Source organism: Sinocyclocheilus rhinocerous, unplaced genomic scaffold (genome assembly GCF_001515625.1).
Source record: "Sinocyclocheilus rhinocerous isolate Xijiao unplaced genomic scaffold, SAMN03320098_v1.1 scaffold2666, whole genome shotgun sequence".
Taxonomy (NCBI): domain Eukaryota; kingdom Metazoa; phylum Chordata; class Actinopteri; order Cypriniformes; family Cyprinidae; genus Sinocyclocheilus; species Sinocyclocheilus rhinocerous.
The window spans coordinates 374,507-393,689 of NW_015641019.1; the positions used below are offsets into that span (position 1 = coordinate 374,507).

Genomic DNA, 19,183 nt, shown 5'->3' on the forward strand with positions numbered 1-19,183 from the left:
GATTTGATTGCAACAGTTTTTAATGTGATGAGATCATTTCACAATAACTTGGATACTGCTTTTTGAAACATTTGTCGTGGCATAATGCGCACTGTTTCGCTGTTTTTTTTAAGAATAGAATGCAGCATATTCTGTGTAGTATTCAGTGAATAGTACACTAGTTTTACATTTCAAACATAGCCATATAGACCCACAAGAGATTTGGTTTTAGCTGCAACCTGAGTGCAAGCCACCGTGAATTGCAAACTCTATAAACTCTTTTAAGAAACTAAGAGAAAGCGTCTGCAAAGAACATAAAGGTCTATGCAGCTCTATGATAAAAGGCCTTTTTAACAGGGATCTTAAAGCACAGCACAGTTCTTATCTAAAAAGTGTTTCTGGCGTTGATAAGAGGATCAATTGATTTCATCACAGGCAAATGCTCAGAAACTAAAATCTGAGCGGAGCCTCCCTGCTTGAGAAATTATGAAACGGATTGAGGTCGGCCCTGAAGCCCAGTCTCAAAACCAAAGCGAAAAGCTTCTGATTTCATGGGTGTAACAGTTGAGAAAATATGAATGTATTCATGACACAAAAAAGAAATAAAGATATTATGGTAAAAAATAAAGAAGATTTAAAAACAAATCGGATGGTTTCACTAATTTTCTATCATCCTGAAATGGCAGAACATGTCTAATTTACATCAAAACAAAGTGAATTAGCAACTTGGGAATCTAGCTGCGCCTGCAGACTGCTGACTAAAGCTTTTGTGCTTTAGTGTTAGTGAAACAAATAATAAATGCCATGCAAGCGTACATAATGAAAACCCTTTAATATTTTGCACATAGATATATTCATATTATTATTGTTATAATAATAACTGTAAGTCAAAAATAATAGTCATTATATGCATATAAAACTAATCCATTAATTTACTATATGTACTATGCTGTATTTCTGTATATAAAACAACATGAAGAAACACCTCATTAGCTTATATACAGGAGCTTGGAGGGAAGGAATAATAAAGCCAATAAACACACACATACACACACAGAATCAGTGAAAACACTGATGAGGTTATTCAGTCACTGACAACATGTACTGCTTTCGTTGGTGTTCATAAACCGTACACAAACACCTTGCACTGGTGTCAGTCATGTAAAAAACAATCCAAGATATGGAAAAACTAGCAAGCATGATACTGATACTCCATCATAGATGCCTGGATGAAAAATGAACGATAGAGATATTTCAATTAGCTTTGGTTGAAAAGAAACTGCATAAATAAACATCAAGGGCAGGGAAGCACCTTCAGAGAAGCCACAGCATTTTGTTTCATGTGTCCTATTGCTACTCAACATGATACAGAGAAACACCGATATAGAGAAAGGGACGGCTCAAGTGTTTGATTACCCAAATGCAGTACTGTTAAACATCTCTAACCACAGGAAACATTTAGATTCTCATAGCTGTGTGTGGGTGTGTCTGTTTCTGTGGTTTGTGCAAGCGTCTTCTTTCATCCCGACGGTTGGGGAGAACATACTGCATCTCGCTCTAGTCCCCTTTGAAATGATTGCACCAGAGGGTCCACAAAGCGAACTGCTGTTATGACAACTGAAATGGGGCATGACTGCTTGGCCCATCGTGTACAAGGTGAAGGGATGGAATATCTGCCTGATGAGAGTGGGGCTCCAGGGGTCCCTGTGCCAACCCAAACCTCCAAGCAACGGCGTGGTCAAGAAGAGCCGTCAAAACTGTGGAGACAGAAATTTAGCTTTAAGCGGTAGCCATTTTAAGCAATAAAACAGTGTTTAAAGACCCTAAAATTGGATTTTTGCAGCACTTAGTCTGTTTGAAACTATCTGCATGCTATTGTACGCCTAACATTTGGCTAAATAAACTTTTATTCCATATATGCATTTAAAATATGCAGCCTTACATAAAAATATGGATGTACCCCTGGTGAAAAAGAAGTACACTTAAAAAATAGTACTTACAGAAATAATAAAGTTACTTAAGTGCAAACTGAATGTAACGTTTTCGGACTCTTAATTGCATGTGATTTACATTTGAATTATATTGTGTTATAATTTAAATTTATATTAAGTGCAATTAGTTGAGCTTTTTTGGTTACACTTTATTTTAAGGTGTCCTTGTTACAGTGCAATTATACATTTATGTACTGGGTAATATTAATTAACTACATGTACTTACTATATGGTTAGGGTTAGGATTAGGGTTTGGCTTAGGGTTACTTGCATGTAATTATGCATAATTAATTGTAAGTTACCACTTTTTTTCCTGAGTAGGACTTCAGTTCATCTTTTAAGTAATTTCATAGTTATTCCTATTGTCCTATTGCACTATAGTTAAAGTCCACAGTCGAAAGCATTTATGGTAACTAAAGTATACTTTACCTGTTCCTGGTTAATATTATAAGCACATCATTGGAAAAACTAACAAACACTCACCAAATAGTTTTGTAGAGCAATTTAGAATTTTGGATTTTTCCGTGTCGGTTCTTATTGTGTCATTATTATGTCATTATTATGTCACTATTATTGTTTTTGTTAAAACGGTAACACTTTCAGTAAGGTTCATTATCAAACAGTAGTTAACATGAACTAAGCATGAACAATAATTCTACAGCATTTATTGATCTTAGTTAATGTTAATTTCAACATTTACTAATACATTATTAAAATCAAAAGTTGTATTGGTTAACATTAGTTAATGCACTGTGAACTAACATGAACAAACAATGAATAACTGTATTTTCATTAACTAGCATTAACAAAGATTAATAAATACTGTAACAAATGTATTGTTCATTGTTAGTTCATGTTACTTAATACATTAACTAATGTTAACAAATGACCTTATTGTAATAATACAGGCGTCTGAACATGAAGGTGAGTAAGTGATGACAACATTTTCACTTACAAAATGACAAAACTGTTCCTTTAATGACAGGTTCAGGTAATGAAATCATCCATACACTGTAAAAAATGACCGTGAATTTAACGGTAAAAGACTGTAAAAATGCTACAGTAAAAACCTGTTAAATGGTTAACGGTAAATTCCCCTACTATATACGGTGAAAAACTGTATTGGACATTACATGTATTGGACATTAATTGAATGAAAAATACCGTATAATTTACAGTGAATAACCATAAATTGACATTCCCAGAATTCCCTGAATTGCATTTCAAATTTGATGTTTTTTTTTGTTGAAATAACTATGTTTCTTAGTTTTTTTCTTATCAGTTTTGTATATTAGGGTTGTATGTTACACCTAATGTTGTTAAATGAATGTTTATTGCATTATTTCAGTTTCATGTGTGTTACCATGATGGTGTTTGGTGTTTGTGTGAATGACACTGTGCACATTCTATATATGTTATTATTTAAAAGCTGCTTGTGATAGGCTTTGGTCCATCATGTGACTTTCACCACCTGCATTTGGTGGTTATCAGTGTATTACAAAGGTACAAAACAGATTTCAGTACTTCAAAAGGTTGGTATATTAACATTATATCAGTTAATGAAATTACGGTATTTAACTGTAAATTTAAGTTAAAACCGTAAAACCTAAAACGTTGCTACCGTTGCTAAAATTCCGGCAACCACAGCACATTTTTTTTTACAGTGTGTAAAAGTGTTTGGTTACCCATCAAGTGTTTGGTTACCCACAATCTTTAAAATAGATTTTTTTTGATGTTCAAAAAAGGACTTGAGGGTGAGTAATGATGACAGAATGTTCATTTTTGGGTGAACTATTCCTTTAAGTCTGCAGGCAACTTTATTAAAACATCTTTATTATCGCAATCTTTGCACTAGTTTCTATGAGAGTTTGGATATATAGTGCCCCAAACAAGACATATTACATAAAAAAATTCAAATATGATTCCAAAACCGTTTCACCCTCTTATGCAAATTGAATATGACAGCTTGCACAGGCTTTAATTGTTTCATGCTGATGCCGTTTTTTTACCGTAAATTTTACGGAATTTTTTTTACAGTGTATATAGCATGGAAGTTTATGTCTTTTTACCACAATTGCCACAAACAACAACAAACTGAAAATCAGCATCGGGGGGGGGACACTGGTGAGTAATCCCTTGATGGGACACTGGTGAGCTGCCTTTGCTGTGTAACGTCTCCATTGGAAACTCTCTTCTTTGACAGCCCTCTAAATGAAGTGAAATGCTCTATACAGGCAGCAACCCCATTAGTCTCAGCCTCAGAAAGTACCATCTGTTCATGCATATTGCACACAAAACTGGAAAGCACTTGTGAAAATCAGATCAGATGGAACTCTGACTGCTTCACAATTTCCAGGAGTCTGGGGGAAGAGGTCAGTCTGCCAGGAAACAAAATCACGTTTAAAAGGAACCTGGTTAATATAATGAGCACTTTGGTGGAAGAACTAGTCTCTAGATTTGTTTAGTTTGTTAGGTTTGCAGTATCAGATTTTTGAAAGATTCTCTTTCTCTGCAACTTGATGTTTTCTGTAGATCTGTAGAACAATTTGAATGAGTTTGTTGGCCTGTCATTGTGGCAACACAGATTTCATTTGCCAAACTATGTGGTTGGTCATTTTAGATGTCTGTCAGACAGTTTCTTTCTTTCTTAGTGGGTGGTTCTCGGCCACAATAAACTGCAAAATGGACCAGAATGTTATTTTACTGTTATTTATATACTATTATAGTATTTATTAGTATATTTATTTGTCTTTTTGTTTATTTCTTTTCATTTTAATTTCAGTTTAAGTTTTAGTATTTATGTGCTTTTGTTATTATTATTTTAATCATTCTGTTTAGCTTTAAAAAAAATTCAGTTGTAGTCATTTTAGTACTTCAAATTACACTTTTGATGCAAAAGTTAGAATATTTAAATTTGTCATTTGATATTTTATTTTGTTTCAGATTTATTTCAGTTAACAACAATAGAATTTTAGTTTTAGATAACAATAACATTGGCTCAAATAAATTGTGATAGTCTCATCACAGTTAATTCTAATAGAGTTTTGACTTTAGCCTGCTGCTAAACTAACAATTCAATACTCTAAGCAGCACAAAAAATACATACAATGCACAGATTTTTGGTAGGCTAGTTTAATCACTTAGCACTTTTTTCTATTGTTTTACAATTTACAATTGTCATTTTGCCAGATTTATTGAAAATCTGCACTTAATGTATTGTTGCGATGCATCAGCAAAGTATACAATGCTGCCTTAGATGTTGGTCAAAATAAGGTTTCTTATAAAGCAGCATAATTTAGCTGCCTACTGTTTTGGAATAGCCTTCACATCAGGAGCAGACCAGTGATGCCTACAAATGCTGTCTATGTAGGGCAGAACTCACCTGTCCCAGAGCTTCACATTCCTGCAGTTGTTGCTGCAACATCCTGCTGATATCAAAGCTGTGAAGATAAAAAATATTTTTGTGAAGATTTTGTGCACAGCAGTCAGATCTGGATGAACAAAGCCCATTAATTTTCTCCATCGAGAAATAAATTTTTAATGATATCATGTAAATCAGCTAAAAGCTCAGAGATTGTTAAGCAATGATATATGATTCTGTAGCCACGCTGTTAACATGAAATATATACAGTATATATCAGTTGAATAGTTTTACATCATACCTGCATTTTTGGAGCAGTTACATCATTAGAGTCCCTCATCAAAGACTTCTATACATATTCCGTTTTCATAAGCCTACTTTTTTTGCTATCAATCAGAGGTTGTAATATCATGATTTGTCTTGGAGTTGGTTGTTTTTTTTTTCATAATTTTTATTTAAAAAGAAAATCCCTACCCTCTTGAAAAATATAGGTTCCAAAATTTTTTTTTTTCAGCAGTGCCATTAAAGAACCATTTTGGGTCCCCAAAGAAAGTTTCAGCGAACAGTTCTTAATAAAACCATTTTTTCCTAGTGTGAAGAACTTTTTAATAATCTGAAGAACCTTTTTTCCATTATAAAGACTGCTTTGCTCAATGGAAAGGTTCCATGGATGTTTAAGATTCTTCATGGAACCATAGATGCCAATGTTTGTAAAAGTGTATTAAGAAAATGACGGGTAAAAAATACTTCTGGAACGAAGGCCACTGAAATAGTGGGGGATCGCTGTTCCCTTACGAAAAAGACGTTTATTCAAGTGTGCTAGTATACTTCTTTTAAACTAAAAATAGGAAAGTATACTTTTAGTCTACTTTTTATGTACTTCTCAGAAATGGGCTTTATGTACTTCTCAGAAATATACTTAAAATGGCATTTAAGTATACTTGACTTATACTTAGAAAAAGTCTAAATATATTTTAGCTATAATTGTGCTCCTAGAATCCGTGTTTTCATGGTTATACTGTAGGGGGCGCTAGTACACGTATACTACTAGTACACTGATATTTGTATACTTACTACATAAAGTATATTTAAAAATAGACTTGAACTTTACTTAAGTATACTTACTAAAATAAACTTGAAGTATACTACTTTTTGGTAAGGGTTGTCCTTGAGATGAATTATAGCTGCTCATTGTCATAATACAGTCCTCAACAGTAGACACGGGATGTAAAGCATTTGGATTTTGTCTTTTCCAACAGAGATGTTGGTAAATTTCGATGTGGTTTGTGCACATTGACATTGAGGGTGGTCTGTAGGAAATAAGAGGCTTCCAACATAATTTGTTGCTCTCACAGCACCTGAGCAGTTATTTTCTCTTTGTAAGGTTTAGTTGCACACTGGAGACCACAGGAAAACCCTCTTGTTTACCTGCTTTACTGAGCCTGGCAACAACATTTTCTCCTGCATGTCTGCCCAGACTAAACCAACTGTGAACTTGTCTGCTTTTCCCATATGCCACCCCATCAAACACACACACATGCAAGCAGACATAGTGACAGTCCTTTGGGCTGAGAAACCTCATGCTGCGAAGGGTGTAATTTACCAGAGTAAAAACATAAGGTAAGATACTATTCACAGTGTCACAGACTGCTCTGACACAACAAGCAGCATACAAGCGAACCTTTCACTGGCAGGCTAATCGGAGGTTAGCCAGCTTTTCCTGCACTCTAACCATTCAAAGTCATTCGATATTCATTCAGATAGAGTGATGGCAACATCCATTCTGACTGAGCTCGCCTCCATTAAGCCGGCATCAATAGTGCTCTATGTTTCATTCACCACTTCTGTTTTTTTCATCTCGTTATCATATTTGCTTCAGGCATGTTCACGCAGTCAGCCATTAAAGATTCATGCCAGTCTGTGGACTTCTAAGAAACACTTTAGGAGGCTTTAGCAGACATCCTGGCCGGTTTATCCGCCAACATTCACAACGTGAAAGCAGATAAAGCACAGGAACAACCGGGAACGCAAACCAAAACTGATGTCCGGGAGAGAGATAGGCACTGTGCTTTGATCAAACAGCAGATAACAAGAACGACAAAGAGGTTTAGGACTCTGATCAAGGATAAGGATCCAATCAATATTTGGTGATGAAACAAATCAAAAGGATTCCCAGTATCACAAAATCAAGATTGAGATTTCCCTCTACTGAAGCACATTATTAACAATCATTATACTAGGCTTTACATTATATTAATACCCGAAGCATGCGTTTACCTCTTGAGCTTGAATATTGAAATTGCATTGTGTGGGCTTTTATAATGTCACTGCACTTCTTGGCTGGTAGCTTATAACGTTCAATTTGCCCTGAGAGCTCATGGTCAGATATTTATACCATGTGGGGCGACTCAGATCTGTCTTGAGAGAGGCAGCGCGGAGGTCAAGATGTGTGATTTCATATTTGTACAAGTTCAAAACTTTAGTCAAGATGAATATCTCTTTCACATTCTCCCATCTCTATAACAGACACACACACAAACGCAACACTACCACAAATGCAGACAGACTTACAGATTTCCATCATCGTAAAACAGGGATTATGGGAGAATGTCCTATATTTTTAGAGATCATGGGAACGCTTAAGCTCTGACAGCGGGAGGGGGATCACAAAATTCACTTTTCGCTGAGAAGAGCAGCTACTTGCTCTCCTCACAATTGTTTAGAATTCATTAAAATAAAACAGTTATAAATAGTTGCAGGCATACATTTTCACATTAACTACACACTTTTTTTAACAAATTATTGTTTTGGTCACTGCTGTCACACAAGGACATCTGCCTGCATCATATTTGTAGTGTAATTTCATTATTCAAAGTCATAATTCCAAGTACTTTCATAAATACTTGCCTATAAAAACACAGATATTGTAGTTCATCATTTTCACACATCTGCACTCCTAATGATCATAGTTGGAGATTCTGCATAGCTTAGCCCCGCTCCAAATGTCAGCCTTGGGCTCTGTTCACACTGCAGAGGAAATATAAGTTATATGCAGCCAGATCTGATTTTTTTCAGTCACTTTTGCACCATTTTGAGACTTTAGCAATAGATGTAGCAAAAATGCATGAAAAATGACAAAGTGTGTGCCGTATGTTTTCATTTCTTGTCGCAATATAACAACTGTGCAGGAAAAAAAGAAATCTGTGAAATTGGACTGAGGTTAACCAAAATCTAATTTCTGAGATTTTTTCTGCCAGTCTGAACAAGGCCTTAGACTCTGTAAACAGCAAAAAATAAATAAAAAAAATTCAGCACCCATGCAGAAAAATAGGCAATTGGAAATTCTCTCTGAATGTTAATTATTTTGTCTGTTCAGGTTTGCTTATGTTTGTCACTGCACTTCTTGGCTGGTAGCTTATAACGTTCAATTTGCCCTGAGAGCTCATGGTCAGATATTTATACCATGTGGGGCGACTCAGATCTGTCTTGAGAGAGGCAGCGCGGAGGTCAAGATGTGTGATTTCATATTTGTACAAGTTCAAAACTTTAGTCAAGATGAATATCTCTTTCACATTCTCCCATCTCTATAACAGACACACACACAAACGCAACACTACCACAAATGCAGACAGACTTACAGATTTCCATCATCGTAAAACAGGGATTATGGGAGAATGTCCTATATTTTTAGAGATCATGGGAACGCTTAAGCTCTGACAGCGGGAGGGGGATCACAAAATTCACTTTTCGCTGAGAAGAGCAGCTACTTGCTCTCCTCACAATTGTTTAGAATTCATTAAAATAAAACAGTTATAAATAGTTGCAGGCATACATTTTCACATTAACTACACACTTTTTTTAACAAATTATTGTTTTGGTCACTGCTGTCACACAAGGACATCTGCCTGCATCATATTTGTAGTGTAATTTCATTATTCAAAGTCATAATTCCAAGTACTTTCATAAATACTTGCCTATAAAAACACAGATATTGTAGTTCATCATTTTCACACATCTGCACTCCTAATGATCATAGTTGGAGATTCTGCATAGCTTAGCCCCGCTCCAAATGTCAGCCTTGGGCTCTGTTCACACTGCAGAGGAAATATAAGTTATATGCAGCCAGATCTGATTTTTTTCAGTCACTTTTGCACCATTTTGAGACTTTAGCAATAGATGTAGCAAAAATGCATGAAAAATGACAAAGTGTGTGCCGTATGTTTTCATTTCTTGTCGCAATATAACAACTGTGCAGGAAAAAAAGAAATCTGTGAAATTGGACTGAGGTTAACCAAAATCTAATTTCTGAGATTTTTTCTGCCAGTCTGAACAAGGCCTTAGACTCTGTAAACAGCAAAAAATAAATAAAAAAAATTCAGCACCCATGCAGAAAAATAGGCAATTGGAAATTCTCTCTGAATGTTAATTATTTTGTCTGTTCAGGTTTGCTTATGTTAAAACAGCTGAAATTGCTTACAGCACATTTAAACACACTAATGTCATTCTGTATCATTCAAAAATACCCACAATGCTCCTGACAAGGTATGCAAACTGAAGGTTATTGCCTAATGAAGCTCACTGCACATTCATGCATCTCATGACTGTTTTAAACCATATCCCTTCAAGCAGAGTCACATTCAGTTCAGCCTGCTGCTGGCTCCACTATAGTGCAGATTTTGATGTCTTAATCACACGCATAACGTATTATTTTCAAATTTAACACAAAAAGGACTGGATTTTGCTGTGTGCTACTGCTGAAATACATGGAAACATGGTCTAAATATTTCACGTTCTCACTGCAATATTGTAGGTGGCGTGTTTGGGAAACCTGTCAGAAAACAGTTGTTTTTGCAGTTACATTTAGTAATGCTAGTAGTGCAAAAACACATGTGGTGATAGAGATGCAAAGTAGAGATTTTTTTTGTGTGTGTGAGACGCACAATCCTCACACATGACTCAACAATCTGATCTGAGCCTGTCGTGACAATCCATTAGGATAGGATAGGCCTGCGACTAAGAGCTCACTGTAATATTCTTTCCCAGGGAAATAAAAATACTCAAATATGGTGCACAGGGCAAGAATTATAGGACGTTTTCTCACTTGACAGATCCTGTTTTTGTTCACTTCATCTGCTTAAACCGGACCACTGCTGAAATGTAAGCCTATTACTCTCTATAGCATTTTTGTGCATCAGTTAAACACTGCTAAAGAAGACAAGGAGGCCACATATATCATTCAACAAATTTCACATGCGAGTCAGTTCCTTTTTTAGTCTTTTCCCCTTTTTATTTAAAATATTATTTTCATATTTTTGCCACTTATATTTGTAAATTATATTTCTATTGTACAAAGTTGATTTGTTATTGCCTACTTATTTTTATATTTTTATAACTGAAGTCAATGGGGTCAACTGAAATGAAAATAAAATCAAATAAAATGCAACCTTTAATAACAATTTGTTAGAGTATAAACTGTACATAAAATTAAATTAAATTGAACCTACTAAAATAAAAAAAAATTAAAATAAAATGTAAACTTCACTATACAAAACTATTCTAAACTTAACTAAAAAATGAATAAAATAAAATGTAAACACTATACAATAATCTGTTAAAATGTGTAAACTGTACTAAAATTATGTAACCTTTATGCAATTATACAATCGTTTATTAAAGAGTTTAAGCTTTCCTAAAATTTTAACAAAATAAAATAACAAAAAACTAAAATGTAACCTTCACTATACAATAATTTTGTAAACTTCACTAAAAATAAAATATATATTAAAAAATAAAATAAAATGAAAAACTAAAATATAACTTCCGCCATACAATAATTTGTTAAAGGGTGTCAGTGTATCTAACATAAATAAAATTAGATTAAAAAAAAAAAAAATGTAACCTTCATTATACAATAATTCGTTAAAGGGTGTAAACTTTACTAAAATAAAATAAAATTAGATAAAAAACAAAAACCTAAAATGTAACCTTCACTATACAATAATTTGTTAAAGGGATTAAACTAAACTAAACTAAAATAAAATAAAATTGAGCAAGGGCTTGAGTTTTTACCTGATTATTCAGCAGGGCACCTATAAGACTGTGTTAGTGGAATTGGGGGAAAGGTCTTTGGTCTACTGTATGTATACAATAATTCGTTAAAGGGTGTAAACTTTACTAAAATAAAATAAAATTAGATAAAAAACAAAAACCTAAAATGTAACCTTCACTATACAATAATTTGTTAAAGGGATTAAACTAAACTAAACTAAAATAAAATAAAATTGAGCAAGGGCTTGAGTTTTTACCTGATTATTCAGCAGGGCACCTATAAGACTGTGTTAGTGGAATTGGGGGAAAGGTCTTTGGTCTACTGTATGTGTGGAGGTAAACATTGAGAAAACCGTCCGCTTCAGGGCTAAATTTAGAGCTGGAGTCAGAGGGGGGTGTCTCCCAAGGTCACAGAGAAGCACACACAACACAGCGTTCACGCTCACACTAACACACACACACACAACACACAACACACACACACACACTCAGCAATTGAGATACAGGTCTGCCTAAACCACAGGCTTCCCTGGGGACTGGAGAGTTTGAGTCTGAAGAGGTCTTCTGTATTGTCAGGAAATGGTTTTTGTTCCAGGAGTTGTGTAATGGCACCTTTGTCTCTTCTTTAAAAGCCTCGCTCTTATGTGGCATTAGGAAGGTCTCAGATTTTCCATGGTTTAAACTGAAGTGAAAGTAGTTGAGAAAGAAATCTCACATGCATAAGAGTTTTGAAGCAAAAAAAGCTTAGATGAGCATGCTGAACATGTAATTTAACAGGCTAGAAAACATGATCATTTCACTGAGTTTATAAGAGAAGTAGTGATGCCAGCTTCAAGGACAAATCAGAATCAGTTCATGATGCTGATTTGGTTCATGAGCTCACTGACTTACTGTTAATCAGTGAATAATATCAATTCAAATTTACTTCCCAATCACACAATGCTATTGTAAAGCTCATTGCAGTTGGATGGAAAAGATTGACTGTATTATTAAAAATGTATTTTATGTTCCACAGAAGAAACAGGAGATACAAGTTTAGCATGACATGTTGGTGAGTAAATGATGACAGAACTTTCATTTTTGGGTGAACTGCTCCTTTAACCTTGATCTGTAAAAAAACACTTTGGTCTTCCCATCTGCTCATAGTGCGGGGTCAGCAAAAAAAAGAAAATAATACAAATCTGAGCCAAGAGATAGAGAGAGAAACAAAGAATAGAGCACCCATTTTTCTCTGCCTATAAAACAATGCCCTCATTTTTAATGTTCAGACTTTTCAAGACACGTTTTCTTCAGCATAAAGCTGGATATTGACAGATGTTGTCAGCTCAATGTAGCCACATATACTGTACTGCCTGTATGAAAACAGCTTTCATGTGAAATCTAAAACCAGCAGCCAAATTTCCGGCATGAGCTGACAGCATTAGCTATTGTACAACGTGATTCCCATGCAAAGTCCAAATAAAGCCGCCCTGCACCTTAACCAGAAAAAAAAGCTAGCAGCATGATGGGATAAAGATTAGTTTAGAGGAGGTCAAGAGGTGCTTGTTTTCATGCAGGATTTCGGCGAAAAATGCAGAGGGATTGTCTTGTGACGCTGTTATTTAGATGCTCATTTATCTGAACTTTGTTGGCTGAAGTCACTGTGATGTTTAGAATCATGTGATTTGGCTTTCTGAATAAGAGCCACATGCTAAGAATGCAGAAAAATAATAATTCTCTGAAAACCTCTTACAGGATTATCCAGATTATACATCTACGCACAAGTTTAATTCCCACAACAAATACTGCGTTTATGATTTGTAGCGACTGCACACACTGCAACACACTCCATTTGAATGGACTTTTTTCATAGCTACACAATGCAATGTCAATGCGATAATGACTTCCATCATGCCGGTCTGCAAATAGACAACTAAAGCTCTCATGTCACGAATTGTGATATAATCCTGGTTAAACTGTGATATAACTTCAAAATTCAGTTTAAATTCACTACAGCTGAGTGAACAAAATAAATAAATAATATTGGCTGTCTGGGCACTGTGACTGCAACAGTAAATGCTGACAATACTGATTCTCTATAAAAATGGTCACTGACAGACACATCAACAAATGCAGATAAGAACAATATCCTTGTTATCTAGGCAATAAACACAAATGCTAAAGTAAACTGGTTAATTTTAAAGGGATGGTTCATTCAAAAATGAAAATTCTGTTATTCACCCTCATGTCATTTTTTATAGATATTTTGAAGACCAAACTTGTAAAAACAATTCCGTGAAATTTACGGTAAAAAAACGGCAGCTGTGGTTGCCGGAATTTTACCGCAAAAAATATGGTAGCAGAAACTAAAATAATGCAATAAACATTCATTTAACAATATTAGGTGTAACACACAACCCTAATATACAAAACTGATAAAAAACAAACTAAGAAGAAACATAGTTATTTCAACAAAAAAACATAAAATTTGAAATGTAACGTTAACAGGTTTTTACTGTAGCATTTTTACAGTCTTTTACCGTTAAATTCACTGTCATTTTTTACAGTGTACATTGGACCCCATTGACTTTTAGTGTATGGACAAAAAAACACTTGTATCTTCTTTTGTGTTCTACAGAAGATTTTAAACGAAATGAGGGTGAGAAAATGTTTATAGATTTTAATTTTTGGATTGTACACCCCTTTAAAACCCAATACTTTACACACACTCTATTAGCTCCTCAACACTGCAAAGCATTTCAGAGCAGCATTAGGGTCGTTCAGGGGAAGATATGGATGATCTGGAAGTGTACAGGGTTAGTGGATGTGCAGTTTTCCCTTTGGGACCAACACCAGAACAGGCTGTGACAGTGACAAATGTCTACAGCAGCATTACAGACACGTAGGACAATGCTGAAACCACAGCATCCAACAACAACAGTCATCTTGTTAGCAATTACCTTTTATTGTTAGTGCTTAGCTGAAAGCCATTCTTGAGGTTCTTTGCCATTTGTAAAGCTAATATCTTTCAACAACTATTATCGATTTCATTTCGACCTTGTCAAGTGAGAGAACGTTATTTCAAGAAGGTGCCACCTTAAACGTAACAAATAAATCTTATCTGAAAAGATGAGGGAGGCTAATTCAACCGCCAAGAGTCCGCTAAAGAAGTTGTTCTGTATTTTGAGTTATTTAAAATGAGGACATCAATCTGATCTTTCTTGGTTCTTATTTCATCTTAAGGGGGCATTTCTTGAAGCTAATGAATGCAAAGTGAGTCACATCTTTCACCTTGAGGTGAGTGTTTTATGGGCGGTGTGAACTATAGGCTACTCAGCATGTTCTCCTGTAGAAATCGTTATCTGCAGCTGTAGGATATGCACATCGCTGCCTAGTTCCTTTGATTTGCAGCATTTCTCATAAACAAAGTAATGCGTGTTCATGTGTGTTCATTTAAAAGCATGGGATTTTGTACAGGCAGCACATCTTTTATCTCATGAGCTAACAATTTTGTAAAGAACTTATGTAAAGCAGCAAAAAGACAAAACTTGAGTTGTGTCTGAATATGCCAATATACTTCCCTACTATATAGTGTGCAAAAATAAAAATAGTGAGATTTAATGGACATTTTACTATCCCATGAGGCCATGGGAGAGGAGCTGTGAATGGCAGTGAAGTGATGCAACTGATGCGTTAGGTCACATGACATAGCCAATATGGCGGATATAGCATACTGCACACATATAGAATATATAGAACATACTTTTTTAGCAGATGCAAAATTCTTCACCAAATGTTGTACCTACTCAGACAGTATGCGACTTTAAATGTAGTGTTTGATTTATCATTCAGCTTTTTTAGAATATTAACTTTAGCCTATATATATTATTTCTGTGTGCTGAGGTGTTTGTCTCAGTTACAAAAAAGTACCATTGCATTAGCATGATCTTTGTGATGCTAATCCTATGGATTTTAGGACATGAACCATGGTAGTTCCATGGTATTCTCTAAAGGCCTTTGAGTACCCTACCATACATTTTTGTACTATGGGGCTATATGTCTTTGTAACTTTGCACAGAAATTTGCATGTCATAAATCAGGCAAAATAGGACAATGTCTGAAAGGGAAAGTCTAACACAGTGTCCAGTTGCTTAGTTTTGATTCTCAGTGATACCAGGCATAGGTCTGGTGTCTCTGGAGAAATTATTAACTGTTTCAAGGTGGATGAGCCAATCGTGAGTAACTTCAGCAGAGTCCATGGCAATCTGACTGTGGGTGGCAGGCTAGTCTGAAGGAAACTGCAAAGACCTCGACAACAGCAATATGTGACAAAAAAAGGGTTTGGTTGATTTCACGTGTCTTACGCTGCCTTCATGTGCTGTCTGAGTTATTGCAAATACGAGGTACCTAGTCAGAAATTGGGCCTGAATGGCCTTGCAAGCCATATTTACAACTGGGAAACTCATAGATTTTGATATCCAAGTTTCAAAGTTTAGCGGGCCATAAACTCCATGGAGGAGGAGAGAACCAACCTTTCTCTTGCCATTACAGTCATGCATATTTATGTATATAAATAACCATTTGATGCATGTTGTGTGTATTTTACACAGTGAAAGTAGCATTTATTGGACCATCAATTGCAAGATCAGGGGTGCCCTTAATCGTGCATCTAGAGGTCGGATGTACTGCAGGGTTTAGATCCAACCTGTCCAAACACACTCTCCCGGATGTGTCTAGAAATTTTGATTAGCTATTTTTGGCTGTTTTGGAGGTAAACACAAGACAGTTCCAGGAACAGGATTGGACACCCCTGATCTAGATAGTGTTTATATGGTTGCCAACAAATGGGATGCAACATTTTATTCAAAGTCTGTTGGATACTGACTAAACATCTTGTATGTAATTTGGCTTTAATAAGATTTCTCCAAGAAATAGGCAAGAATGAACTTGCCATCCTCCATGATTCCTATTCTTTCTGACAACAAAGCGCTTGAATGTGACAAACTCATAATTACAACTTCAGAAGTGGAAAGTAGGACATAAGAACATGCATAAGAATGTGCACAGTTTTTGATCAGACCCCTTAATGTTCTGTTTCTCATTTTACCATTTATCAGATCATATATTTGACTTATTAGCTAATACTAAACTGGTGACAGTGGGATAAAAATACAGCAAGGATAAATATTTCTCAGGCATAAAATCATACCTTGAGTGTTTTCATATATGTGTCATTTTGCAAGTCAGACCCACCATTCATGCCATTGTAAAGACTCCGATGGTGTGGCGACAGCTCGTCTCCTGCCAGTCTCCGCGGTGACGTCTCTCTACCAGGGCTGCCAAACTTCCCATGTTCAGGGCTCATGCTGTACTGGTGCCTCAACATCTCAGGACTACTTCCTCCCAGCTTGCTTTTGTCATGGTGGAGCTCTAACGCTCCTAGCAGCACGTGTCTAGCTTCTGGACTCCCAGGCCCACTGCCTAAGCTGCCCCTGTGCCTCTGGATGTAGAGCTCAGGACTCATGGGCTGTCCTGGAGCCAGATGGTGCTTTGGATGAGTCTCTGGACTCCGGTGGCCCAGGGATCGACCGTACTTTTCTGGACTCAGCCCTCTAATCAATCGATGGTCAGGCACAGATATGGAACCACAGCGTGGTCGGCAGGGCTGGGGCAGTACGAAGGGATACTCCAGGCTGGTGCTTCTGTGTCGGACAGGAGGGTCAGGGCTGGAGATCTCCCCCCGATCTCCTTCCCCTCCTTTCCCAGGACGAGACTTCTGAATCTCCGGGCTTTTATTCCCAGTTCCTCCACTAGACGGCGGCTGTGGCTGCTTGTGGTGTGGATGTTCAGAGCTGTCGGCACTTCCTTTGCTAGAAGTGCTGCTTCCGTCCCCCACGTCCCGCATCAAGCCAGGTACCAGAAGCCCACTCTGGCTGTCAATGGAATTGCGACATCCAATGGACCCCGTCCCACCTTGGCCTCCTTCCCCTCCACTGCCTCCTTTCTCCTCATCTATCAGCAGACAAAGTTCCCTAAGCTCCAGGTTCTCCCGAATGACCTCCTCCTGCTTGTGCTCCAGTTCTGTTAGCTTCTGAAGGTACAGTGCCACCTCCTTACGCATAACGCTGGCACTGAAGCGACCCAGACGCTGCCACTCACGCGACACTCGCTTACCCTTTTGCCGGTCATCATCCAGGAAACAGCACAGGTCTCGCAGTTCCCGATTGTCGTCCTGCAGCTTCTGGTTTACCTCCTTCATCACGATAGAGAACACACAAAAAATTGTGTTTAGCATTTTAAATGTTAAATGTTGCTATTCAAGGACAAAGAATAAAAGACATGGACATTCTGAGGCCACACAAACTATATGACATTTCTTTGATTTCATAATTCATTACAAGACTAGAGTTTAAAGTTTTGAAATGGGTTGAACAAGCCGAGCTCTCATGCATTTCTGTCATTCATCTAAGATAGAACCGTCTAAAGGTATGATCTTCTATAGGTGCCAAACATCTATCTGTCAATTAAATTAATTGATTCAACTAATCACTGACATACGTGAAAACCAATTGCATATGGCATCAATGATACCAAATTTCGCATAACATATGACGACTGAGATTAAAGAGCTTCAATATATTTGCAGTGAATGTCAACCAAGCTATTGCATTGCTTCAAAAGACTTATATAGTGCAAGTGTCATGTGGACTTTTTTAAAAGCTGGAAACAAAATAAAAATATTTATGTATTTTTTTTTACAATCTGTTCCTATAAAGGGTACATTGTGCATTTTTACATAATTGTTTTATTTATATGCAACATTCATGGTTAAAAATTGGGAAATGCTCATATTCGAACACAACAGGTGTTTAACATTACAGTTCAAATATCAAAAATATGATTCCTACTGGTATGAAAAACAAATCTAAGAATTGCTTATATAAGTGCGTTTTGTACAGTTTTTTTCTTTCATAAGCTTTTCGTTTTAATCAGAAGATAAGCATATATATACAGCAAGACAATATTCAAGGCGTTATTCCCATACAGGAAGAATGATGTGCACCTAAGTGCTTCTGGCGCATCCTCAGAGAGCGCAGGTGTGCTCCAGACACCCACGATCTCATCTGCTCACCTTCAGCCCCCGGATCTCGTTCAGATGCAGCTGGAGGCTGCGGTTCACCTCCCGAATCAGATTACTGTGATCCAGAATGGCGCTCTTTTTATCGGCTTCAGATTTTCGGAGCCGCTGCACCAGCTCCTCTTTGCTCCATTGGAGGAGCTCTTCATCCGTAAGGTTGGAGATGTCTTCTGCTGGACTTTCTGGCGCCTTGGATCCAGGCTGTGCTTGTAGAGATTGCGCTTTCTCCATCAGAAGAGGCGAGCTGCTGCTGTGATACCAGGTGCTGATAAAATATTAATGAGGCAGGCAGCATCCGCTGTGTTAGGAGGAGTCAGGGAGAGAGAGGACGCATCGTGGAGTGATGCCCGTATCCGATGCCCTTAGAGTGGGAGTCGTCTCGACTTTTCCCAAAGCAACAGCTTGATGCAGCTGACGAGTAGAAGGAAGGGCGGCATACAGAACAAGTCTGCCCAGATTATTCAGCATCGACTCCCATAGTTCTTGTAAGTTTGGAAAAGTGACGGTAATGGGTAGCCGGTGAGATATGGGTGGTTTCAAGCGGCCCGATGCGCTCGCCTCCGTCCGCCTCTGCGTGCTCCAGCATCCTCATGGAGATGGAGGAGGAGAGACAGCAGCCAGCATCCTCAGACAGAGCTCCGGAGAAATGAGCGTGACTGCAGACTGAGTAAACTCTCTCTCTCTCTC

At 37.0% G+C, this 19,183-nt stretch overlaps 1 protein-coding gene across 1 annotated transcript; it reads right to left on the minus strand.

Moving 5' to 3' along the window:
• Positions 1 to 882: 882 nt before the first annotated feature.
• LOC107753901 (coiled-coil domain-containing protein 85A-like) lies at positions 883 to 19,133 on the minus strand. Its single transcript, XM_016570175.1, has 4 exons — positions 18,491 to 19,133; positions 16,612 to 17,611; positions 5,353 to 5,410; positions 883 to 1,736 (listed from the first exon to the last, which is right to left on the minus strand). The coding sequence occupies exons 1-4, from the start codon at positions 18,725 to 18,727 to the stop codon at positions 1,718 to 1,720; spliced, it is 1,314 nt and encodes a 437-aa protein (XP_016425661.1). The 5' UTR covers positions 18,728 to 19,133; the 3' UTR covers positions 883 to 1,717.
• Between the last annotated feature and the right edge of the window lie 50 nt (positions 19,134 to 19,183).

Excerpts from the sequence above, each read along its gene's own strand:
- LOC107753901 (XM_016570175.1), bottom strand. The coding sequence starts at position 18,727 with ATGGAGAAAGCGCAATCTCTACAAGCACAGCCTGGATCCAAGGCGCCA. Across the intron at positions 17,612-18,490 it reads ACGAGATCCGGGGGCTGAAG|GAGGTAAACCAGAAGCTGCA; the intron begins GTGAGCAGATGA and ends ATCGTGATGAAG. Across the intron at positions 5,411-16,611 it reads TCTTTACAATGGCATGAATG|CTTTGATATCAGCAGGATGT; the intron begins GTGGGTCTGACT and ends TTATCTTCACAG.